At 44.6% G+C, this 27218-nt stretch overlaps 1 protein-coding gene across 1 annotated transcript in view; it reads left to right on the top strand.

Annotated features, from left to right (window-relative positions):
* The window catches only part of PRRC2C (proline rich coiled-coil 2C), a 2776386-nt gene that overhangs the window by 2644086 nt on the left and 105082 nt on the right, over window positions 1-27218 (top strand). Inside the window, exon 30 of the mRNA XM_044086759.1 lies at window positions 16863-17097. Within this exon, the coding sequence (XP_043942694.1) occupies window positions 16863-17097 (235 nt within the window). The remainder of the gene's footprint in view (window positions 1-16862; window positions 17098-27218) is intronic.

Genomic DNA, 27218 nt, shown 5'->3' with positions numbered 1-27218 from the left:
CAGCGAGACCTTGTATTGGAATTTGCTGAGTCTCCCCCAGAGTCCTTATCGCCGCAGGACAAACAGCTGTTCTCTGCGAAAATGTTGACTCTGAAGTCAGTATCGAACACGTCTATGCAGCTCCTTTCCCATGCCACAGAAGGGAGCAGCTAGGGCAGCCGGGACAGGCATAGCCATGAGGCATCACGCCTCTCTCAGGTTGTTAGTTCGTGGACCTTTCAAGGCGTCGTTTATTAATACTCACTACGACGGTTCTTCCCTTTTCAGGAAGACAGTACGTGACACACTTGTCCAGAGCGAAAAAGACGGGAAGACTTTGTCTGCCATCGGGATCTGCTTCTCTAATCCTCAGTGGTCCTTCTCTAGGAATCAGTGGGCAAAAGAAGATGCGATTCCAAAAATCTCAGTTTTCCCGGGATTCTCAGGACAACTATTCCACCAGAGGCAGAGGGGGTCCTAGGAATTTTTGGTCTAAGTAACCTTTTTCTGATAGACCCACTCAGCAGCCCTGAGTGGTTGCCCGGCTGTCCTACTCTGGAGCAGTCGGAGGGAGATTGTCCTTACACCCAACGGCATGGGAGTCCATAACAACAGATGTGTTACAGATGATCTCCAGAGGTTACACTATCCCATTTGTTGCCCCTCCAAATGTTCTAAAACACCTCCCAGATGTTCCATCCACTCACAGGGAGGCCGCAGCTCTGGAGGTTTCAAAGCTGCTTCTCAAATGATCCATCGAACAGGTTCCCCCCAGACCAGTCCGGATCAGGCGTTTACTCAAGGTTCTTTTTAGTGCCAAAAAAGACGTGGGACCTCAGGCCCATTCTAGACCTGTCAACTTTGAACTTGTGTGTCACCAAACAGAAGTTCTGGATGGTCACTCTACAATCTATTCTACCTTATTTCCGATAGTGCGACTGGATGTGCTCGTTAGACCTCCAGGATGCTTACTACCACATCAAGATCCACAGAAGCTCTAGGAGGTTTCTGCGCTTCTGGCTGGGAGCCAGTCACTTTCAGTTCAGAGCCCTACCCTTCGGTCTCACCACCGCCCCCAGGGTGTTCAAGGTAATGGCAGTTGTAGTGCCTCACCTGAGGCTTCAGGGTATTCAGGTATTTCCTTACCTGGACGACTGGCTCTTTGCTGCACCCAACAAGCATCTGCTTTGTCTGGCCCGAGACTACTTCATTCGGTTGGCAGATCTATTGGGGATTACTGTCTATGTTCAAAAATCCCAGTTGCAACCAGAACAAGTTTAGACTTCATCGGGGCACGGCTAGACACTTTACAAATGAAAGTATTTTTAACTCCAGACAGGATCTTACACCTCAGGTGCCACATAGCTCAAATAGCGAACTTCAAGTCTCCAAAGGCGAGCGAGGTTCTCCAGGTACTGGGCTCCTTGGCTGCCTCTATATCGATTCTCCCTTGTGCGAGCCTTCATATGCATATTCTTCAATGGACTCTGGCTGTTCAGTCGTCTTGGCTAGACCTGCCCATGGAATTTCCAATCAGGATCAGTCACTTCTGCAGGACGTCCCTTCTTTGGTGGTTAAATTCACCGGAGGTTATAGAAGGATGCCCCTTCGCGTCATCTCCAGTCCAAGCCACAGTGACCACGGACGCCTCCCAACTCGGGTGGGGGGAACACTGTTTGGGAAGGACAGTCCAAGGCACGTGGTCCCAGACAGAGACCAAGTTGCATATAAATGTTCTAGAGATGAGGGCAGTGCATTTAGCGTTGGAAGCCTTTCACACTGTCCTCCCTCTCGGATTGATTGCAATTCAGTCAGGCATGTCAGTTGTCTGGTATATCAACAAGCAGAGAGGAACCAAATCCTACCCCCTGTGTCGCGAGGCCATGAGTGTGTGGGAGTGGGCGATTTCTACAGCTCGGTTTCTGATAGCAATGCACATCCTGGGGCGCCGCAAAATTTTAGCGGACAGATTGTCGGGCTATTCTGATGCCATACAAGTGGTCTCTGAAACAGTTAGTATTGGAGGAGATATTCCTTGCATGGGGTCAGCCTTGCTGCAATCTCTTCGCATCTCCTTCCAGCATGAAGTGCAGTGAGTTCTTCGCTCTGATTCCCTCACCAGGGGATGCCCCCAGAGACTCTCTAGTCCATGCTTGGCCCCCCAGGCTTCTGTATGCTTACCCACCATTGCCACGTATTCCGAAGTTTCTTCAGAAAGCTTGCTGACTGCAGTGTAAAGTTATCCTTATTGTCCCTTTCTGGCCTCGCCAGGTTAGGTTCCCATTCCTTTGGTCTCATCTCGTAGCTCCTCCATGGATTCTGTATCCCTGCCCGGATCTAATCTCCCATCCTTTGGGTGTTCGCCTGCCCAACCTGGGCAGCCTCAAGCTGACAGCTTGGTTGCTCCAGTTCCTTTGATTGCCAGGGCTCCCGGTCTTTCATCCCCTGTAAAATCCATACTGGTGGCTTCTCTTAAAGATTCCACTAGGAAACTTTATTGCAGTAAATGGAACCGTTTTTCCATTTGGGCCTCAGAGAAATCTAGATCCTTTTACAACCCCTGTTCCAGCGGTGTTGAATTTCTTATCTGGTATTTTTCAGCAAGGAGCTAGCTCCTCCACAGTGAAAGTACAATTGGCAGCCATTTCTAATCTTCATGTTGGTGAAGACAACATCGCCTTACCCTCTTCTAGGTTGTGTAAGGCTTTTCTTAAAGGCACTTTTCTTTTGCGCCCTCCTGTCAAGGATTCAGTTCCCCCTTGGGACCTTACCTTTGTCCTACAGGCATTGGTTGCTCCCCCGTTTGAACCTGCAGCTTCGGTGGGTTTGAAATTTTTATCCTGGAAGACAGCTTTCCTAGTCACCATTACATCTGCTAGGAGGGTTTCTGAGCTTCAGACTCTGTCTGCCGTGCCTCCTTATTTAGCCTTCCATAAGGATAGGGTCTCCCTCTGTACTAATCCTTCTTTCTTACCTAAAGTGGCATCTGAAGCAAACATAAACTAGTCCATTAATCTGCCTGTTTTCTTTCCTAATTTCCAAAACAAGGGTGAATACAAACTTCATTTGTTAGAGATGTTCATAGATAACTTCACTTCTATCTTCATAGAACAAAATCATTCTGCAAGTCTGACCAGTTGTTTCCTTTTCCAAAGTCTTTTTGGGAAAAGCTATTTCTAAGGTATCTTTGGCTAGATGGATCACTATTTCTATTTTAAAGCTCACTCTACCAGGTCCATGGCGACTTCTGCTGCCTTTTGGTCTAGGGTTCCTTTAAATGACATTTGTGCAGCAGCAACCTGGGCCAATTCACATACCTTCATTTCCCATTATCAGTTAGACCTGATTTCTAGAGATAGAGCATCCTTTGGCTCTGTGGTGCTCAGGAATATCCTTCCATAAGGGCCTCCTAGGATTGGAGTAGCTGGGGACTTTGTCTCACAGGTTGCAGATAAAATAAAGTTAACTACTTCATGTACTCACCATAACGTTCCATCTGAGTAGTTATACTTTATTTTTCTGCAACCTCCGTCCCCCGGTCCTTGTCATGTCCATGTACAGGTTTGGTTCATTGGGCTGAGTTGCTAATGTATTTAGTTGCAACAAACTCTATCTGAGGGCAGGTAGCAGATTGTAGTGCATTATGGGTAGGGGAAGGAGCTTGGAGCAGATGCTAGAAAAAAAGTTGCCGGCTCAGATCTGATATGGATCTGAATACCCACTGGCTGCAGAAAAATTTAGATGGAACGTTATTGTGAGTACATGACTTCTTTTTTCTCATCTGTTCCAGAATTTCTTTAGATTGTGGCATGATATCTTCCTTTTTGCAATCTTTTGGGCTACTTCACTTTGTCTGACAGGTTCTATTTAAGTGATCTCTTGATTCAGCAGGTCTGGCAGTAATTGGGCCTGGGTGTGACTAGTGAAATCCAGCTTTCCCAAAAATGTGATTAACCACAGTTACTTCATGATTTAACAGGGGTGGATTATTTTTTCACATAGGACCCTGTAGGTTTGGATATTTTTTTCCCTTAATAAAATCACTTAAAAACTGCATTTTGTGTTTACTTGGGTTATCTTTGTCTAATATTTAAATTAGTTTGATCTGAAACATTTGTGTGACAAACATGCAAAAAAATAAATCAGGAAGGGGGCAAATACTTTCATTGTACTGTACATTGGATATGCATACACAGCTTAGATTTTATTTGGACAAAACTAAGGCGATCAGGAAGTCTGATCAACTTTGTCTCTCTCTCTATCCTGGGGCTTTGGGAAGGCCCGTTTCCAAGCCCACAATTTCTACTTGGATTTCTAAGGCAGTTTAATTTTATTTTTCATGGAAAGAGTCTTTCTACTCACTCCACTAGAGCTGTAGCCTCTTCTGGTGCCTTTTTCAAGGGTTTGGGTGCTACTTACTGTTTTGGAAGCAGCCACTTGGACTTCTATTCACACTTTCACTAAACATAAGTTGGATAGCATTTCCATATCCACGGTGGGTTTTGCTAGAGCCATTTTTTCATGGCTTTCTAGAGTGAGCTTCTGCTCCTTCCTCCTCCTCCCTGTCTTCTCCATGAACTGTGGTATTCTCCCTTATGGTATTCTTCCTTAAGTGCTTTCATCTACACTAGTTCCCCTCGGCAAAAGTTTCGTCGTGTGTCTTGGCCAACCTCCAGTCAACCCAAGGCTGTCTTGATGTTCTTCATCTCACATTGCTGCAGTCCTTACACTTGGGTAGTCCGCTGTCCTCGGTCGGCCCGAATATCAAAGTATAAGGCTGACGTCGGTCAAGGCGCATTTGACTGACATCAGGACGTCAGGGTACAAATGCGCATGACCGACGTCATATCCTCAGTCTTTTTTGCCACATGGTCCGATGCAGAAGCAGTATTGCAAGTGCCGGTTGGCGTTCTGAAATTTTTCGATTCCGGAGTTTCAGACCGAGTCAAAGTTGGCTAAGTACCCCGTTGGGGAATATTTTGGTTTTTTCTTGCCTCAGTGGTTTAACGGATGTCAGAAAAAGTGAATAATTGTATTTCTTGTGGGAAACAGATACCGCATAGAGACTGTCATACTTTGTGTATTCCTTGTTTAGGGCCTGAGCACGACGTTGTTGGGTGTCGCTCTTGTGCTAGATTCAATAAGCGCACTATAAAGAGGAGATTAGATTGTGCCAGGTTAGTCTTCGGGAAGCGGTGCAATTATAAAATGCCGTCGGATGCTCCGACGCCCGCTTCTTCGAAGAAGCGCAAGGACAAAGCAGTTAAGCCTAGGCTAGAGGAACCGTCCGTACCGGACGCCGGTTCTTTAGAGGTGTCGGTGGAGCCGGTGGTTCCACCGGAGGTTTCTTTGGGTTCCCAGGGAGAGACTTTGCTATTGCAGGATGTGGCCTCTCAGGAGGCAGGTCAGGGTGATGGGGCTTCTCAGGTTACTATACTCCCCTCCCTGCCTAGGGTGGTTAGGCCCTCTCCTTCTGTTTCCAAGGCTTCTCCCAGAGGCAGGCCAGGTTTAGCTTCAGTTGGTGTCTCCCCTAGTTCTTCTGGAACTGTGCCCAAGAAGCATATGCTTAAAATGGCAGAAGATTTGATTACTTTGATTAGGGGTTCTTTGCCCCCTCCTGATAAGAGACCTAGGGTGGAGCCTGAGCTAGGGAGTTTTGAGCAGGCTTCGATGTTTCAGAGTCTTGGCTGAAGACTTGCAGGAGTACTCTCCTTATTCTGATTCTGATGTGGATGATTCTACTCCTTCTGCTTCTCCTCCTGAGGATTTTTCTTTTTCAGAAACTCTTCATTCCATGAGGGAGCATTTTAAGTGGGAAGGTCAGGACTTCTCTGATTCCAGGAAAAGGCTTAGGGAATTTTTGTTTTTACCCCAGCATAGGCCTTTGGCTATACCTCCTGTTTTCGATGTAGTGGAAAATGTTTTTACAGAGGCTTCTCTTAATCCTGATTCTTTGCCTCCTGCTCCTGTTAAACCGGATAGGTATTACAGGGCGCCTGAAGCTCATAAGTATCTTTTTAAGAGTCCTAGGGCAGACCCAGAAACTGTTAGCCAGGGGCCTAAAGGTGTTAAGGCTTCTGTTGTCAAGAATCCGGTTCCTGCAGATAGAGGCCAGGGCCTTGGATAGATGGGGAAAGAAAGTTTATACTTCTTCCACTCTAGCTATGAGGGCATTGAATTGCCAGTTTCACATGTTGAAATACCAAAACTATCTCCTTTCACAATTGAAGTCTAAGGTTGATGCTCTGGCGGAAGGTATTGATTGTAAAGAGTTACAAGATTTAGTACATGTTTCTGAACAGGTGGGTAAGCATTCTTTGCAATGTGGTTTTGATGCTGTACAGGCCTCGTCTAGGGTGGCTGCCACTGGGTCAGTTCTTCGCAGGCACGCCTGGCTGAGGGATCAAAATTTATCTGACCATGTTAAATCAAGGATTTTAGATGCTCCTTTACAATCTGATGTGTTGTTTGGTTCTCCTGTTGAGGCAATTTTAAAGAAAATGGAAGACAAGGCTAAGTCTATGCAGACTGTTAAAGATTTTTTGCAGGTTCAGCCTCCAAAGTTTAGTAGAAATTGGCCTACTAAGGGGTGGACGTATCCTTCTTATGATTCCCAGTCTAGGGGTAGATCTAGACGTGGTAGGGGCAGAGCTCAGGGCTCTTTCAGGCCTAGAACAGGGAGTTCTCCTGCACAGTCTTCAGGTGAGGGCAGGGGTCAGTCCTTTTGTAAACAGACCCAATGACCTACCTTTTCAGCTGCCAGAGCCTTCTCGTCTGGCAGCACCTTTGGGAGGAAGGTTGGCACTTTTCAAAGAAAATTGGAGTTTAATTACCCAAGATAGATGGGTATTGGATATCATACACCACGGTTACAGGTTTTATTTCCATACCTTGCCTCCTTTCAGAGGCATGCCAGACGTTCCTCCTCAACAAAGAATAGAGGCTCACAAGCAAATTTCTCTGTTACTCCAACTAGGGGCCATACAGCCGGTTCCTATGCCAGAAGTGGGCCTAGGATTTTATTCTCGCCTGTTCCTAGTACCAAAGAAGGGGAACACGTGGAGACCAATTTTGGATTTGTCTGTACTCAACACTTATCTGGACATTCCCAAGTTCAAAATGTTGACGTTACAACAGCTTTTACCTCTGCTGGGCAAAGATCATTGGATGGTAACTTTGGATCTCAAGGAGGCTTACCTTCATGTTCCTATCAGACTAAGTTGCAGGAAGTATCTGCGTTTTCGAGCTGGGACTTCTCACTATCAGTTCTCTGCATTGCCCTTTGGCTTATCTACTGCGCCCAGAGTGTTCACGAAAGTTCTGGCTCCAGTGATAGCTTTCTTCAGGCTAAAAGGAATACAGATCTATCCTTATTTGGACGATTGCCTGATTCTGGCTCAAGGAAGGGAAGAGCTTCTTCATCATTTGGAATATGTGATAGCAGTGCTAAGATGCCTGGGGTATTCTGTGAGCGAAATAAAGTCCAGTCTAGTACCCTCTCAGGAAATGTGCTTTCTGGGTGTAAGACTGAATACAGCATCCCAGATGGCCTTTTGACCCCGGACAAACAAAAGAATCTTTCCCTTTACTTCCATCAACTATCTCATCAGTCCGGGCTGACTGCAAGGACAGTCCTTCAAGCCTTAGGGTTCATGGCATCTTGTATTCTGGTGCTTCCCAATGCCAAACTGCATATGAGGAAGCTGCAATGGTATCTCAAAAATGTATGGACACAGCACTGCCAGGATCTGGACACTGTCATTCAAATAATACCTTGCATTCAAAAGGAATTTTTGTGGTGGGCTCAGGAATGTCACCTAAACAAGGGACTCTCTGTGACCCGGCCAGAGGCGAGTCAGATTTTAACGACAGATGCCTCAGACAAAGCTTGGGGAGCTCATCTAAATGGAAAGTGGATACAAGACAAGTGGCCTGCCAGACTACAACATCTACATATCAACCTGAAGGAGATGTTAGCAGTCCAGTTTGCATTAGTAGCTTTCAAGGATTTACTTCTTCCAGGGCAGGTGTTGATTCTAACAGACAACACAACTGTCATGTGGTACATCAACAAGCAAGGGGGAACACATTCTTATCCTCTATGCAGGCAAGCAATGATTTTGTGGGAGACTGCTCTCAGTTTACAGCTCAATCTTCAGGCAAGGTTTCTGCCGGGAGCACAGAACTCCTTAGCAGATGTGTTGAGCAGAAGAATTATGGATCCCCACGAGTGGAAATTGGATCCCCATGTATTTCAGAAATTGACAGTGTCATGGGGAACTCCAGACATAGATCTGTTCGCTTCTCCACTAAACCATCAGCTGCCAAAGTTTTGCACGAAAAGGTTTCATCCCACAGCTTGGAAAGTGGATGCTCTTTCTTTCAATTGGAGCAGTCTTCATGTGTATGCCTTTCCACCTCTGCCTCTCCTCCCAAAGCTACTTCTAAAGGTCAGACAGGACAAGCCAAGGATGATTTTAATAGCTCCAGATTGGCCTCGACAGCACTGGTACCCATTACTGAGAAGTCTGGTACGGAAGCCTCCATGGCCTTTGCCTTCGATTCCACACCTGTTGTCCCAGGAGGACAGTCATTTGCTCAATGTCAAACTTCACTCTCTTCACCTAACAGCATGGCATATTCTGTTTTGAACCATAGAGGGTCTCAACTTCCACAACAAGTTTTGAATGTGATTTTGGAAGCTAGAAGGCCTAGTACAAGGAAAGTGTACACAGATAAATGGAAGAGATTTTTATTTTGGAGTGCAGCAAAGGATTTTGATGTTTCTGAGCCTAATTTAAGTGTGGCTCTTCAATATCTTACTGAGTTACTGGACAAGGGTTTGTCCTTCTCTTCTATTAAGGTTCATGCTGCAGCAATTTCAGCTCACTATGATTGTGACCCACCATTGTTTTCTCATCCTTTGTTCAAGCAATTTCTTAGAGGGGCAAAGAATATAAGACCCCCACGTAGAGCTCCTACTCCTGCTTGGGATCTCAATTTTGTGTTGGAGAAACTCACTCTACAAACTTTTGAGCCTGCAGCTACTACTGAGTTGAAATATTTATCATGGAAGACTGCCTTTTTGTTGGCCATTACTTCTGCAAGAAGGGTTTCTGAATTACAGGCCCTTATGGCGGTTGAGCCTTTCTTAATTTTCCATAAGGATAGGGTATCTTTACGTACTAATCCTTCCTTTATGCCTAAAGTGGTTTCTAGTGTGGCTTTAAACCAAACTATTCATTTGCCTACTTTTATGCAAATCCCCAAAATAAAGGGGAAAAGATTTTGCACACTTTAGATGTACACAGGCAGTTGCGATATTATTTGGACAGAACTAAAGGGTTCAGGCTGTCTCAGCAGTTATTTGTTTCTTTTGCTTTGAGTTCTCAGGGCAAGCCTGTGTCAAAACAGACTATTTCTAAGTGGATTGGGTTTTGCATTGCTTTCTGTTATTCCCATCATGGCAAGGAGATTCCAGCTGGGATTAGGCCTCATTCCACTAGGGCTACTGCCACTTCGACAGCTTTTTTGAGGGGGGTGGCAACCAAGGATATTCTGGAGGCAGCTACTTGGAGTTCAGTGCATACTTTCTCTAGGCATTATCACCTACCACTTTACTCTAAATCCAGGGCTGGTTTTGCCACTGCTGTTTTGCAGGGCATGTTGGCAGCTCCTGCTTCCTTATAGTTTGGCCATCCTCCCTTACCTCTGCTTTGGGATTCTACCCAAGTGTAAGGACTGCAGCAATGTGAGATGAAGAACATAGTACAGTTTTGTACCTACCATAAATGTAGATGTTCGAAGATCCACATTGCTGCAGTCCAATTTACCCTCCCTCCTTCCCCTCTGTAGTTTGAGGTGGTTGTGTGGGTTGGGTTGTAAATATTGTGTATATTGTATATATTGTACATATTATTAGTGCAAGGGTGGTTGGTTGTTTGTTTGCTGTCTTTTGGTTTTGACCTTTATTTTTAGGGTCTTCTGACATCTGGGGCAAGAAAAGACTGAGGATATGACGTCGGTCATGCGCATTTGTACCCTGACGTCCTGATGTCAGTCAAATGCGCCTTGACCGACGTCAGCCTTATACTTTGATATTCGGGCCGACCGAGGACAGCGGACTACCCAAGTGTAAGGACTGCAGCAATGTGGATCTTCGAACATCTACATTTATGGTAGGTACAAAACTGTACTTTGCCCTGCACTAAGGGACCCTGCGTCGGTGGAACACTAAAGTGCTTTCAGCTACACTAGTGTATGTTAGAGTTCTGTTTAATTTGTCCTCTAAACTGAAGACTCTTTCCCCTTTTACTGTACACATGCACACTATTGCCCCCCCCCACATTTTTTTCTTCCTATTGTATTCCTTTGTCAATTACTTAAAACTACTTTCTCTTGGAAAAAGTTTACCTATGTACCTGCAAGCCCATACTTCAGTTTTTCCCTGTATAAGTAGTGATCCTTTTCACCACATTGTACTAGATTAGTAGCATAAGATTTGTAGTTATTAGGAAGATAGTGCACTACACTGACCTAGAATTGACTTAGCTTGGTTTTCCTGATTTCTTTTTAGCAGCTGGCCGAGTCCAGTTTTTCTGACTCACAACTTTGTATTACTTTGTGTCTACCCCCTCCCTCACCTTGAACCTGCACACCTCCCACTCCTAGTTAATTACAGAAGTATCAAAAATCCTTATGTAGAAAGGCACCATCTTTTGACTTAGCTTTTCTGCTTTGCTTTGTAGGAATCCGCAATAGTTTGCTCGCATGTCAGTACTACCCGGTATTGTTTTGGTTTGTGATTCTTATTTCTATTTTTGTAAAGTTCATCCTAAGGGGATCCTGCAGTGCTTCTGTAACCACTCTGCCTCCCCAAGAATCAACTTTAAACGTAATATATATATTCTGTTGTAAAATAGAAATATATTCTGTACCTGCCACTGTTGTATATTAACCCTGCATGCATTTGCTAGCAATCTACTATGGATTTTATCTCCCTTTACACTCCTAGGCTCTTTCTCCCTTCTCTGATTCCTCGTAGCCTACCATTGTAGTTACTCAGTTAAGTCAGCAGGTGGCATTGTTCAACCACTACCTATCTTTTAATCCAAGCCAAAAGTACTGTAACTGTTCTGTTAATTTACTACTGCCCTGTTTTAGCCCTATTAATACTTACTGTATTCTACTAAACTCCAACTGCCCTGTTTTCAGCTCCTATCCCCTGTCAACCCTCTGCATCCTTCTAATTTCACACACACAGTGCCTCCTTACCTCTGAGCTAGTTCTCAGCTTCACTGATAACTTTTCGCTGGCATTCTTCCTTCTCCTTGGCTCTACCTGCTCCTTTCGCCCTGCGGGCTCACTCCCCTACCTTGGCACCAATTTCCACCCACCCCCACTACTCCTTTTATTTCAAGACACTCCCCACCCACTCAAGACAACCATCCATTCAAAGCCCTCCCCTCTTTACCCCTCCTCCTTTCATCCACAATAATTAAATACTTCACTCTTTCACTACCCCCTCTCATCGTTCTTCTTTCCAGCTACAAATCCTCCATTATTAAACTACCTTTTTCTAACCATGCTTTCCCTACTGTTCCTAACACTACGAACCCCCATCTCCCTCCTAGTACTCCTAACACCTTTATACCATGGCAGCTTCCTATACCTCCATTCAGCTTCCACACTCTACTCATTACCATACTCGCGCACAAAACCATCTCCTCCCTCAAACAATCATTTCTTTTCCATATCCCCTCTGTTTCAGCTCAACCCTCTGCACCTTTCCTAAAAGTATTTCCACTACTGCTAAGACACTTGCTCTTAAATACTAGGCCATCCAGAATACCCTAAATCCAAACAAAAATACACTAAAATAACTTCCTTCAGTATCCTCGTCTTAGCTGGAGATATTCACCCCAACCCTGGACCTAACCCATCCACAAATAACAATTACCCTCCCCTTCCTCTAACCTTTCATCCCCCTACAATACTCTTAAATGTTTCACACTCAGTGCCCAGAGTCTCTACAACAAAGCACTTCAGTTTCAAGCATGGCTAAGTTATAACCAACCTGACATTGTAGCCATCTCTGAAACTTGGCTCAAGCCCCACATCTCTGGCTCTGAAATCCTACCCTCTGGATTTCACAGTCTTAGATGTGACCACCCAAAGAAAAAAGGCAGAGGCGTTGTGTTAATCTTTTCCAACCGACTTACCTTAATTCCCCTACCAAACCCCATTCCTAAATTCGCCACTGCAGGACTAACAGTCGAGCTATTAAAAATGAATAACAACAAAAGCCTCTGTATCATCACCCTTTATATCCCACGCGGAAATAACGTCTCAATTCTTGAAGAACATACTCCAGTGGGCCTCAGCTGAAATTAACCTTGAAGCATGCATGCTAGGTGATGTAAACATCGACTAGAATAAAATCAACAGTCCCATTAACCTCTTTAACTTTACTCAAGTAACCCACTCCATCACCAGATCCAATAAAGCAAAACCCCCCAGGATCCCCTCTTGACTGGATCTTAGTCACCCATCCAAATAAAATTACCAACTCTGGCACCATCCCTGACTCTGTTAGTGACCGCCTCCCAGCTTTCATTTACCATGCAACCACCTCCCATCCACTCCAACATGAATATATTCAGACCCACAACCTTAGTACATTTGACCGCAAAACCTTCTCTAACTATCTCAAACGAATTGAATCATTCTAAAAACCCTTCCACTCAATAAAGCCATAGACCACTTTAATTCTACTTTCATAGACACTCTAAATTCCCTAGCTCCACCAAGGAATAAAAGAATAAAAACTGTAACTGCCCCTTGGCTAACCAACGAAACAAAACAAGTTATGCATCAGAGAGAAATCCTGGAAGCTTTACCAAAAGAATAAACTTTGCGAAACCCTTCTCCAATATATACAGCTCCATAACTTTACAAAAAAAAAAATCTTCAAAGACAAAAAAATCCGACTACACTAAGCTCCAGTCCAACCATCCCCAAAACCCTAGGCTTTTTTCAAACTCATAAACTCACTCCTCAACCCAGGCTCCAAAAATAACCCCTGTCCGGACCCAAGTAAATCTGACCTCGAATTAGCCTCACTATTCAACTTTTTCTTTGTAGAGTCAATATCTGACCTAACGAAAACTTTTCCCAACAACCCATCTCTCCTGCATTCTACCTCATCTAAGTCCCAAAGTAATGTCCCCCCTATGTTTGAACTTAAACATGTCTCCACTAACTACATAAAAAGACTTCTATCCAAACTTTAAACCCTGCTCCAATGCACCTGATGACATCCCCTCTTCCTTTCTCAAGTCTGCTGCTGATGTTATAGCTGCCCCAGTTAGTATCCTAATTAATAGATCCATAAAGGAATCGTATGTCACTAAACTCTTGGCATTCCGCCTTTATTCTTCCTCTCAGTCCCAAGAAGGAAAGACATCCCTGATCAGTATCAGTAAGAAATTAAGGTCCCTCATGAAGTCATCTAAGGCTAACTTCAAAAGAAAAATAGCCAAGGATTCAAAAGATAACTGCAAAGCCTTCTTTAGCTATGTTAAAAATCTAAGTGGCAACTCACAGATATGCACTGAACTAGAGCAAAATAGCACAAAATATACTGAGCCTACTGATATTCCCAACATCTTGGCAGATAGATTCAGTTCAAACTTCACCCCTCTCTCACCTCCAAATGAGCCCACAACAATACCAGAAAAGTGTAGTGTCCCAAAAAATCACAGACGAAAGCAGCCCTTTCAAAAGCCAAACACACAGCGTCAATGGGACCAGATGATGTCCCAGGCTGCGTCTTGCATGAACTACAGAACGAACTAACCCCCCCCCCCCCACACACTTAAACACGCTGTTCAACCTCAGCCTCTCCACAGGCTACATGCCCACAGAATGGCGCACAGCAACGGTTATTCCTCTCCACAAAGGAGGGGCCACAACTGACCCTGGTAACTATCGCCCCATACGCCTGACTAGCCTGGTCTGCAAGTCTATGGAGCGCATCATCATGGAACTCATTAACAAAGACATTGGGAACCTCCAAACACTTAACCTGACCCAGTTCGGCTTTGTTAAGGGCAGATCATGCCTACTAAACTTGGTTGACTTCTTCGAGACAGTCACTAAGGCCATAGATGAGGGAAAGGTGGTTCACACAGTCTACCTTGACCTCGCCAAGGCTTTTGACACCATTCCCCACTCTGGTATTGCAGAAAAACTCACCAGCCTGAACGTAAACCCCTACGTCACGAGATGGGTTACCAACTGGCTTACAGACAGAACTTACACGGTAAGAATAACGGGCTCCGGGTCCAACTCTAAACCAGTCACAAGTGGTGTCCCGTAAGGCTCGGTCCTGGGACCCCTACTGTTCGGCATATAGTTCTCAGAAGTACAGGCAAACGCAGGAGGACTATGGCTAACCAAGTTCGCCGATGACTGCAAACTGGGAGCCTTAATTGACTCTCCGACTGACACGGACTTCCTCCAGAAGGGCCTTACTGGGAAGGACACCTGGTGTCAAAGTCATGGCCTCAAGCTAAATGCCAAAAAAATGCATAGTCATCCCGTTTGGGAAAAACAAAACACCCACAAATTACCACATAGGTGGCACCCCCCTTAATATAGAAGAGGTAATAAGAGATCTGGGGACCCAGGTAGTAATCTCTCCTTTGAAAATCATATTGCAAAAGTAGTTAGGAAATCCTTCTATGTGGCCCATCTATTTACTAAAGGGTTTGCATCTAGAAATAGAGGTTATAGTGCCCCTCTACTCGTCACTCATTGGACCTATCATAGAGTACAATGCCCCATTTGGGATGTACCTCACAATACTCTTCCAACAGCTGGAAAGACACAAAAGTACCTCACCAAGAGGATTACTGGCCTCAAACATGTCATATGCAGCCCGACTGAAAAAACTCTGGTTGTACTCAATGGCATATCGCTTACTCATGCCTGACTTACAAAGCCATGTCCAACTCAGAATTGATGGACATGCTCCACCTAAAGAAATCCAAGTCACTGCAAGCCACGCACTCTAGTGAGCTAAACCTTGCCACAACAATAAATAGAACATGCTGGAGGGATAGATTCCTGTCAGAGACTCCCCTATGCTTTGGAACAAAATTCCAGATTACATCAGCAGAGCCCCTCATTAACGCTCTTCAGAAGAAACCTTGACGAGTGGATGGGTAATAAAAAAAAAAATACACCCCTGGGATCACTTCATTGGCTCTGCTTGACAGATGATCAGTTAATCAATGGGGCGGCAAAAGCTGACACACTCTGGCTAGGTTTATAAATGCCCTTGGGCAGATAGCCTAGTACCTACCTATGAACCTGTGTGTATTAGCTAGTAAATGGTTGGACACTCTTACTCTTCATTTAAAGTTCATTTTTCAGCAATCTCAGCCTGCCTGCCACTAGATCCTCACCTGTTAGCCAGGCTCGACGTGAAACTGTTCTTAAAAGGGATCTTACACATTAGACCACCAAAAAAGCCCATCCCACCACCCTGGGACCTTAACTTAATTCTGGAAAAACTAACCCAGTCTCCATTTGAACCTGCTAGTGCAGCTACTCTGGAAATGTGCAGATAGAAGACAGTCGTGCTAGTGGCCATAACTTCAGCTAGAAGGGTATCTGAATTACAGGCCCTAATGGCCTGCCCCCCCATACACTACCTTCCACAAGAACAGGGTAACATAAGAACTAACCTTTCCTTCATGCCAAAGGTGGTCCACGATCTGTCCTTAAACCAATGTATTCATCTTCCCACCTTCTACCCTTCTCCTACCAATGATGGTGAGAGAATACTCTACTCCCTGGATGTACGCAGACAACTAAGATTTTACCATGAGAAAACAAAACCCATTAGAAAATCCAATCAACTCTGTTTCCTTCCACCCAGGGCCACTCCAAACAAACCATCGCATGTTGGATTAAGAAAGCCATTTGCCTCTGTTACTCACACCACAGCAAAAAGCTCCCACAGGGAGTCAAAGCTCACTCCACCAGGGCAGTGGCAGCCTCCAAAGCCTTTTTAAAAGGCTTGGACACCGCTTCCATACTGGAAGCAGCTACATGGTCTACCATTCATACTTACACCAAACACTATAAGTTAGACAGTGTCTCCAGAGCACGAGCAGTTTGGAATCAGCCTCTTCTACCTCCACCCTCCCTTCCACCTAAGCTGGGGTACTCTCCTGCACCAAGAATACTGCAACATAGGAATAGAAGGTCATACAACAGTTGTGTAAAGTCTTACCATAACCATAGATGGCCTTCTCTTCCATGTTGCAGTATTAGTTCCCACCCACCAACCCCCCCCCCTTATCCTTTTCTCTCTCTCTCACTCACATCCTCAGGTCTCTTGGGGTTTACACCCTATCCTGAGTCCTATGTAACCACATAATGGCTCCTTGACCCTATGACTGATATCACTGGCTACTCCTCCTGCTGGGCCTAAAGTTCCGAGGTCTGTGCTTGCAGACATCACACTTAAGGTCCCTGGTTTATGGCCCTACGTGTGACGTCCCACGCAACTACAACAGCCAAGCTGAAGCTTTTGTATAGGAGCCGACGTACAGGTCGCCTGAGGAAGAAAATCCCACACCAAGAATACTGCAACATGGAAGAGAAGGGCATCTATGGTTATGGTAAGATTTTACACAACTGTTCTTTACCATTGTGTCCACAACTGTTGATGGAACAATTCCATAAAATAGGATACGAGCAGTGATTGTGCTGTCAGCTCTGCATGCTAGCTTCTGTCTCTTAGTATGAATGCAGTAGTGGAGTTAAATACCATTGTAACTAACTTTTTTTTTTTTTTTGTATGTATATAGGTCCCAGCAGGCGTTCATGCAGAGCAGTTTATCCCAGGCTTCACCCATGCTTCTGTCCAGTACAGCTCTGCACAATTTTTCAGCAGTGCAAGCTACTGATCTGGCCAAAGCACAGTCGGGCCTTGCCTTTCAGCAGACGTCCAACACTCAGCACATCCCCATCCTGTATGAACCACCTCTAAATCAGGCGTCTGGTTTGGGGGGCTCCCAGCTTCTTGATACTCATCTGATTCAGGTATTTTGTCATAATTGTGGAGTGGTTAGTGCATTTGTTGTGTGCTATTCATTTTTTCCATTTCTGCATAATGAGGAAGGAAAGACTTTGAAAACGTCAGTACACTGCATGTGCACCTGGTGTTAGTTTCATTGCAAAAGTCTGCTCTGATATCCTCAAAGATAGTTTTGTACATCATCTTAAATTTACCTTCTATGCGGGCTTAATTTGGTTTATAGTCTATCTTTAGTAACCGTACTGGTTCCTGTGAGGCACTGTCTGCAATGCTTAATTCTTTAAGCATCTCTGCCATTGTGTTGAGGCTTGTTTTGATGAGTTCTTTCAAGGAATTTTCCTTCTACATGTATTCATTACCTGTTACCAATGAATAAGTGAAAAGCCCCCTCCACTTTCATTTCTTTCCACTGCTGTTTTAATCTGATGGTGTCTAACTTTTCTCCTTTCAAGTAAGTTCTTTCAAAAATTAATGCATATTTTGCCACCTATTTCCATCACTAAACAGAGCTTCCAGAACCACTTTTGTTTTTTCACTAACTGGTACTTGTGTTCATATAACCAAGCATGACTGTTGAGTGTTCTGTTTGGTGTTGTGTCTTATTAGCAAGTTGTGCATTTTTGCAGAATTTTCAGTGAGACTGCACTATATAGATGACAAAGGACCATATGTGATGCTGTTGTGGAAGACAAGGTACTGCATTTCCTTAGCCCGTACCTTTTGAGAGGTAGGTGCCCTTCACCTGTATGAAGGCTGTCCTCCACCTTTTGTTGGTGTGCCACATGTCATCTCTGAAAGTCTCTAACAAAGACATTACACACACACACACACACACACACACACACACACACACACTCTCTCTCTCTCTCCCCCCTTCTAGCACAGGTCTCCCACTGTTATCTCCATTATCAGCTGATACTTAAGGATTTGCTTGGCTGCACTACGCCCACTAAAGTCTCTCTCCTTTAACTTCATCATACGGAAAAAGACCCAGCTCCATTAAAAAGGATTTGAGCAACATTGTTGAAAAAGTTGTAAATGTATCTATTGTTGGAAGCAGAGATCTGCGGTCCTTGGATCAGACTGGTGTCGCAGTGATTCACCCACTTTTCAAATGTAATGATTATGAGGCTAGCCTTTTATTCAGAAAGATAGTCACCTTCAGAGGCTTGGTTTAAGCTCAGAATCTATAGGATAAAATATTTATTGTCTTTTGACATGAATTAAATGGACAGACTGAAAGAGGAACTTGGGATCTTTCACTTCATTGTTTTCTTTCAAAGCACCTCACAGGTTCTTGGGTACACATTTGACCTCCTGTTCCACATGACTCTTGAGTGGGTGAATGAACTGACAGATTTCAAGAATAAGGTACAAAGTAAGAATGATCACTCTTAAAATTACCAAAGCTCACTTTAAGGTAATAATTCTTACCAAGGTCCTCAACATTAAGGAATTTCTCTTAATAAAAAAAGATGCTGTATACCCTTATGTTTAACATCTGTCTACCCATCCCCCAACACACACACACACACACACACACACACACACACACACACACGCACACCAAACACATTAGGTAAAATATTCCTCTTTAAAAAGTATCCTTTTGAGGGAAGGTTACTAACAATAAATCAGAGTGTTTGGGTTATGCACTACTAACTAGTGCCAGCTTCTATTCTGAAACCACGGGAACAATGGATCTGATGTCATTTTTATTCATTCCTCAACTGATGTGTTCGGATCAGAGACTTGGATCTGAGACCACCACTTCTACCAGGTCGGCAGATCCTAGAACTCCCCTCCAACGTAATATACTTCCGACCTCACTTGCTGCTGTTAGGTATCCTGCAGATTCCTGGCTCTTGAGTATTTGAGGGTTCTTGGAATTTTCGAGTACGAGTTAGTCGGCTTTGTACTAGGGACTTTATTCTTCCTCCCTCTCATATTTTATGGTATTTAGTTAACTGTCAAATAATTTTTCATATCCCCGTTCTTCTCTGGCATACCTCTTTCTACTCTTAGAGTTCTCTGTCTACCATTGTTGGTAGTTTCTCACTTCTCTCCCTTCTTTATTAAAAATAATAAGAAATTAAAAGTACGTATTTTCTAATAGCTTTGCAGGTAATTTTTACTAGTGGAACAAGCTTACAAATTCCGATGCCCACAGGGAACCTGTGTATTGCCTTGGTCCAGCACATCTTGATGTTGACACTGTGATCTGTTCAGGGTTTAATTCTAGGGCATTGACAGATCGGAGGAACAAATTAGTTCTGTGGGGTCTCTTACACTGTACATCTTCCTGTTTAGTGGCTGGGACTCAAACCCCCTCAAAAGTCAGAGGAAGTGAAATCTGCTACTCTGTCTAAAGAGCAGGAGTCCCAGAAAAGGTCTGCAGATAGGTCCTCAGCTTCGACTTGGGTTCTTTCAACAAAGCCTCCTGTTCAAATTTTTAAAATGTCTGATCCATCACTCTGGACAGATTTGGGAAGTGTGTATGTGCGTCAGTGACCTTGGCCCTTAGGTCGTTGACTTACTTGTCACTTTTACAAGACTGCAAATAAATTTGATCAAGGAATTTACCACATCTCTTTCTCTGGGTCCAGGTCTTCTGAGGGTGAAAACTGAATGTCTTCACAACTGGTTATCCTTCAATCCATCTGAAATGCATCTGAGATTGATCTTCCATGCAGCGAAAGGTGCCTCACGGGCGGCAGGTTCAGGCATAGCTATCAGGAGACATGCCTGTGTGCACTTCTGTCATTTTGCAGAACTGTTTCAGTCTTGGTTCAGCATTGCACCTTTTGACTGATTTCTCTTTGGCCCAAAGGTTAAAGACACGCTCTGTAGATGTGAACAAGAGAGAAAGGAGCCTGTGTACTGTGGGAGTATGTTTTTCTACCCTGCAAAGGCCCTTTTTTAGGAATCATTGAGGTGGTAGAAAAATGTGGTTTAAGAAATCCGTGTCCTTTCCAGAATTCACGTGAAGCTATTTCCTTCAGGGGCAGAGGGAGGAACTTGAATGGAAGATGTCTTCACGGCAGAGAGTCCACAGAACCAGGGTTTGAGATTTTCTCAGGCCCAGTTGTCCCTTTTTGGAGGCAGTTGAGGTGGGTTTTCCCTGCACCAGAGAACCTGGCTAACTATCACAAAGGATTATTGGATGATGCAGAGGATTATATCCAGAGGTTATACTGTACCATTTTCCCTTGCACACCCCCCCCCCCAAAGTTGTGAAGAAAACCCTGATGTTCCACTAAGTCAAGAGGGAAATAGCTTCCCTAGAATTAAAAACTCTGCTGGACAAAGTCATCTAAGAATTCCCCTCAGACCAAAGAGGGTCCCGAACTTCTTAAAGATGATTCTTGGTGCCAGAAAAGACAGAGGACTGGAAACCAGTTTCTGGATCTCCGCAATTTAAGTCAGTTTGTTCAGTATACAAAGTTTCGGGTGGTCACAGTTCAGTCCATTTTGCTTCTGTTGTAAAACTTTGATTGGATGCACTCAGTAGATCTTCAAGATACGTGCTATCACATCAAAATGAATAGGCACTTCAGGAGATGTTTATGCTTCCAGCTGGGAGCCAGCTACTACCAGTTAAGAACACTGCCCTTTGGCCTCACCACATACCCCAGGGTGTTCAAATGCACGGCAGTGGTAGCAGCTCACTTGAGACTGCTGAGATTCCAGGTGTTTCTGTATCTATATGACCAGCTCCTCAGTACCCCAACCAGGCATTGACTACTACAGGTAAGTGGCTACTTGCTCCAGTTGTGTTCTCATCTAGGGATAAGTCAGTTACAACAAGTCTCAAGTTTATCTCTTCCAGCTCGATTAAAGCTACAGGCAGTTGGCTCCATAGCAGCAGCTATCACCCTAGTTCCACTGGCCAGATTCCATATGAAAATTTTTCAGTGGACTCTGTTGACTCAGTGGTCCATTTTTCTTCATCCATTATCCTTACCAGTCAGGGTCACTCAAGCATGCAAAAGATCTTCTAAGGTAGATCCATTTAAATTGGCTCCATGAAGGGCCATCCCTTTCTTTTTCCCTTCGTCAGGCCACAGTGACCACAAGCATCTCCCAGCGCGGGCAGGGGGGACCACTACTTGGGAAGCACACTCCAAGGTACATGGTCCTCCAAAGAGACCAATACACACACCAATGTCCTGGAGATGAGAGCTGTCTTCCAAGCGGGAACCAGAACTTAACATCTTTGTCGAGAAGCTATGAGAGTATGGCAGTGGGTGATCTCTTCCAGTCGCTTTCTAATAATGCACATCCCGGGGAAATCCGGTCTGATTGCTGACAAACTAAGAAGGTCCATTCTGATGCCTCACAAATGGTCTCTCAACATCAGTGTGGCAGAGAATTTTCCATCAGTGGAGCCAGCCATGCTGCGATCTATTTGCCCCTCCCCTCAGCAGCAAGTGCAGCAGGTTCTTTGCCACCAAGAGATGCACTAGTTCACAATTGGCCCTTTGGTCTCCTGTATGCCATTCCACCCTTACCATTAATTCCAAAGTTCCTTCAAAAAGCAGTTTGGTTGAAGAGCACAGTTATCATCTTTGCCTCCTTTTGGCCTTATCACTTTTGGTTTCCATTCCTCTGGCCTCATCTTCAGCATCCACCCTGGATTCTGGATCCATCTCCAGACCTCCTGTCTTCCCTGACAGGCATGACTCATCAGGGCACAACAGGCCTCAAATTGACAGCATGGTTTCTCCAGTTCCACTGATTGCTAGATAGCCAAGGCTGTCCTCCCAGGTCCGTCATATTTTGCTATCTTCTAAAGTTTCTACTAGAAAGACTTACAAGAGTCAATGGAAAGGATTTTTTTTGCCATTAGCAAAGATCTGGATCCTTTTTTAGCGCCTGTACCAGCATTCCTTGAATTTTTAGCTTTTCAACTATTTGCGTTCAACTAGCTGCCATCATTGCTAATTTCCATATAGGCAAAAATAATGCTACATTAGCTTCTTCTAAATTATGCAAGGCCTTTCTCAAGGGAGCCTTTTTGCTTAGACCTCCATTAAAAAGATCCTACTCCCCCTTGGGACTTAAATATAATGCTGCAGGCCTTAACACAATCTCCTTTTGAGCCTTCAGCCAAGGCTGACTTAAAATGTTTATCTTGGCCACAATAAAAATGTTTTTCCATTGCATCAGCCAGAAGAGTGTCTAAACTCCAGGCTCTGTCTTCAAAGCCTCCTTATCTAATGTTTCACAAAAACAGGGTGCCATTGCATACTAACCCATCCTTTTTACCTAATGTAGCTTCTGAATCAAATGTGAACCAAGTCATTAATCTCCCAGTTTTCATTCCTCATTTTTCAAACAAAAGGGAGAGTACATGTTACACCAATTGGATGTCCATAGACAACTTTTTCTACCTTCATAGAACCAGACTTTAGGAAGTCTGACCAATTATTTGTTTGTTTTTCTCCTACCAAATCAGGCAATCCAGTATCTTAAGTTATATTGGCCAGATGGTTGACTATAAACTTTGCCTGTGGTAAGTTGTAGTTGTCTTTATCAAAACCTCCCAGATCTCATTCCACAAGCTCTATGGCATGGTCTCGAACACCTTTAGAAGACATTTCTGCAGCTGCATCTTGGGCTAATCCCCACACTTTCATTGCTCACTACTAGTTGGATTTGATTTCCGGGAATGGAGCAGCCTTTGGTTCAGCAGTGTACTTGGAGTATCCTTCCATTGGTTTCAGTAGCTGGGAATGCTGTCCTATCAGTTGAGGAGTGAATGAAGATGACATCATCAAATAGTTATGTATTCACCATAGCATTCCATCTTTGTTATCCATTTTTATTCTTCCTCAACCCCCCACCCCACCCACCTAACCCTTTATTTTTGTTTCTGGGGAGATCTAAGAGTTGTACAGGAACGTCTGTTCATTGGTTAAACTCCAGCTTCCCTTTTCTTCTCTTTCTTGTGTTTTCTGTAATAGGTTGCCCTTTTATGTCTAGGGATAGCAAACTTGATCTGAGGCATGTTAGGTTGGCAGGGCATTATGGGAAAAGGGAGGAGCTTGAGAGTTCTAGGATCAGATCTGGTAGAAGCAGCTGACTCGGATCCAAGCCCCATCAGCTAAAGAATGAAAATGGAGAATACGGAATATTGTGGTGAGTGCATAACTGTTTTCCTTCTTCCCTCTAGCACCAGTCCAAGTCTTGTGCTTGGACTGTCTTGGCATAGGCATGCATGTCTGTGCTTTGCATGCTCTGTATTGGTGCATATTCTTTCCATTTTCTCTCAACTTTTTTTTAGTGTCATACATATTTAGTTTGCAAAAGTTTTGCTGCTCAGTTTTTGTTTCACTGACTGTTCCTTTAATTTTTTTTCTAGATCTTTGTATCTTTTATTTAGTTACCAATGACTAAGTTGACTGATAACTGTAATTAATTATGGTAGACCATACCCACTCCAGTCTTTTTTTTTGGGGGGGGGGTGTCTAGCACAGTGTCGGCAACTATGAACAAACTTGGAAAATTCAGCCAGGCTGTCTAGGTAAAGAACGCTGCTTACTAACAGAGGATAATGGTAGTAATGCTGCCATGGTTGCTGCATCCTTGGCTGTCAGCATCTTCCTTCCCATGCTTGGTCATCTGAGGTCAGCGCATATTGAGTGATCTCATTTTCCTCAGTGATAGTTTGGTATAGTAATCTGGTCTGGGGAGGCTGCTTCTTTCACCTTCCCATTACTGAGGAAGGCTGACTGGTTGTATTTTGGAGATCCCTGTGGATGTTCAGGTCACCCCATGTGTTAAATATGAATGCTTTATTTGATGTGTAAGGTGTTATCAGTATTGTCTTCATGGGTGCAGAGGCAAACCCTTTAATGTCCATGCACTTTCCCACATTAGCTTCTCTGTTTGATGTTACTTCCACCAGACCTCCATCATATGACACCAGTTCCTGTGTTTGCAATCCCTTATGCTTCAGGTGACAGCAGGTTGGGTTTAGTGGGGGTATTCCCATTTCCTGGAAGAAAATTCCAAGAGTACTCCTTTCCTTACTATTCTTAACTAATGTGGTTGAGACATTCCAGCAGTTTTTACAAACAGACTGATGCTAGGTGGTCCTTAGCATCTGTATTTCCACCCAGAAAAGTGTGACCAGTTTGGCTGGTGTGGAACATTAGATGTCCTCCTTTTCATATGTTGCTGTATTCATGACATCAGGGAGTTTGCTGTGGTGAACTCTCGAACATCTGGCCGTTATACAAAAGTTAAATGCTACTGCTAGGGTTTGCCCGATGTCCTGCACCTCTTCTCTGACATCTGTTGTAAATGGACGTCTTGGTATAAAGCGGACATCAGCACGCATCCACTTCAGAACTTTTCTGCTGCCTGTGTGACTACCAGCTCCGGTTGCTTTATTGGACTCTAGATAAGTACATCATAGGGGTTTTTCTATTCTTTACCTGCTACTGTTTTGGGTTTCCTGTCAGGAAGAGCAAGTGTAGGTGTGGAAGGCAAATTCTGCAAAAAGATTTGCATGAGCTCTGCCTATTCTGTTTAGGCCGATGACACGACCATACCAAGTGTAGTATTTGTCAGGCCTTTGTCCCCAAAGGGAGGGTGGTGGACTAATGGTTAAGGTGTTTGCCTTACAAACACAAGGTGCAGGGTTTGAGTCTCACAAGGGATAATTGGCTAGGCTTAAAATGGCTCGTAAGGGCAGTTAGCTTAGTACTAATCTATGAATCTGTGAATCTTAGAAGCTGTTTAGCAGCTTTGAATTTGTACCTTGAGGACCAAAGACTTAAACATTTAACCACTCGTATGGATCCAATGTTGGAACCCTCAGAAGAGCCCCCAGTCAAGCAGGCCAAAAAGAGAAAGCCTGAACTGACTGCTGCAACCTCCACTCCAGCCATACCTCTCGAGGCCAGTGAAGGCCCGGAGTCCAAGCCAGAGTCCTCAGAGCTTCCTTTGGCAGAAGGCCTCAAGGAAACTTTTCCTTTGCCTAAGGTCACATCCTGGAGGGAAACTCAAGCGTCCAAGTTGGTCGCCAAGGGGGAACCTCTGCTCATTATTTCCAAGGGACTGCGTGGGGTTTCTCAAATTGTTGTGCACAAAGATATAGAATTGGAGGTCGTGGAGTGCAGACCGAAGTTAGGCCCTCCTACCCTCCACCGTATTTCACAACCTTTTCCAGAAACTCATAGGAAGAGAAAACAGAAAACCAAGTATATTTCACAACCTCTGTCTTCTCCAACCATCAAACAGCTCCCAGATTGGCAGGCCTTTACCCAAGGCCTGCTCAATGCTTTCCTGGCCTTAAATCAAGGCCCAACCCCTACAGCCTCTACCCCCAAGAGCATAGTCCCTGACGACCCCTCAGCTGAAGAGGATTATCAGATGATGATGATGAATCCCTCACCTACTCCTCACAAATGGCTTCACCCCTGGGATATGCCTTCCCAGAGGAGTCGTCCAGTGGCACAGATTCACCAGGCGAGGATCTCACCTTTGGTGTGACCATCACTAAGATGCAAAATTTCTTTAAATGGGATAGCAGCCAAGTCACTGAGACTCAGAAAAGATATAAAGTACTTCAAATGGAGTCTCTTAACTTTTCAGCAGTGCCTCCTGTACATCCTGCATTTCTGGATACATCCATGGCTGCGTCTAAAAAGCCTGATTCTCAGCCCCCAGCCTCCAAGCATCCAGACAGATTCTATAAGGTGCCTGAGGCGGCAACCTTTCTGTACAAGGCCCCTTCTGCAGATCCTGCAGTTATTTCTGTGACCATGGAAAAAACTTCCAAATTGCTTCCCTCCACTTCTCTTCTGCCCTCTGATAAAGAGAGCAGGATGATGGAACGCCTGGGAAAGAAGGTTTACACTTCTGCCACCCTGGTAGCAAGAGCCATCAGCTATCAGACACACATGGCTAAATATGCCCTGGCTGTCATGGTGGATATGATTAAATTGGCAAAGCTACCTGATTCCCCTGCTTAAGTCTAGGATCTTTTCCCTTCTGATTTGCAGTCAAGTCACAAAACATTCTATAAAGTGTAGCTACGATGGTGTAGAAGCATTTGCTAGAGTTGCTGCCTCAGGTTCTGTCATCAGGAGGTACTCACGGCTGAGACTGCAACCTCTCCCTGACTACAAATCCTGGATGCGCCTCTAGACAGCAACCACCTGTTTGGCACAGTAGCTGCTGATCTCTTTAAAGCTCTCCAAACCAAAGGGAAGGAACTGCAGGAACTGAGACGCATCTTTGTCTTGCCAGTGCCTCATTTTCAGAGGAATTACCCAGCAAAAACTTCTTTTGTGAGAGCTCCAGGTAAGAGACCTCAAACAAAACCCAGAAGGGAACACAGGAAATGTGGCCCACTCAGGCCTGCCTCTGCCACCCCTCCCTCGAAACAGCCCTTTCAGGGAAAACCTGGTAGTCTGTGACTACCAGGCTCCACACATGGGCACTCCTCTGTCCATGCACTTCTCCCTCTCTTCCTGCTTGGAAGCAGATTACCCAGGACTCCTGGGTCCTCCCTGTCATAAAATGGGGATATTTCATGACCTGGGAGGCCAGACCCCACCCACCCACAAAGGTATCCCTCACCCACCCCAAGACCAAATACCTCTCTTCCCACCAATCCTGCAAGAACTTCTTGCTCAAGGAAACATTCAGGAGGTACCCACATTGGCAAGAGGAAAAGGATTTTATTCAAGACTTCTTGGTCCCCAGAAAGGAAGCCCCCTGGAGGCCTATCCTGGACCTATCCAACCGCAGTACTTTCCTCAGACTACCCTCTTTCAGGATGCTTTCTCTTCCTACTCTCCTGCTCCTAATCCTTCCTCAGGCTTTCATAGTGTCCTTGCACATAAAGGACACCTACTTACACATACCCATTCACCCACTTTTCAGGAAGTACCTCTGCTTCTCAGTAGAGTCTGCGCACTTTCAGTTCTGTGCTTTATCCTTTGGTCTTTCTACAGCACCAAGGGTATTTACAAAGTGTTTGGCCCTAGTCATGGCATTTGCCAGAACAAAAGGAATACAGCTTTTCCCATACTTAGACGACATAATGATCCAGGCTCCCTCAAGTTCAACAGCCTTGTGACACCTGCGCTTCATTATCTCCCTACTATCA

This window comes from Protopterus annectens, chromosome 10.part0, assembly GCF_019279795.1.
Source record: "Protopterus annectens isolate FY-2018-M chromosome 10.part0, PAN1.0, whole genome shotgun sequence".
Lineage (NCBI taxonomy): Eukaryota > Metazoa > Chordata > Ceratodontiformes > Protopteridae > Protopterus > Protopterus annectens.
Note: the sequence above shows the minus strand (reverse complement) of the source record. Positions and strands in the feature narration are given on the sequence as shown.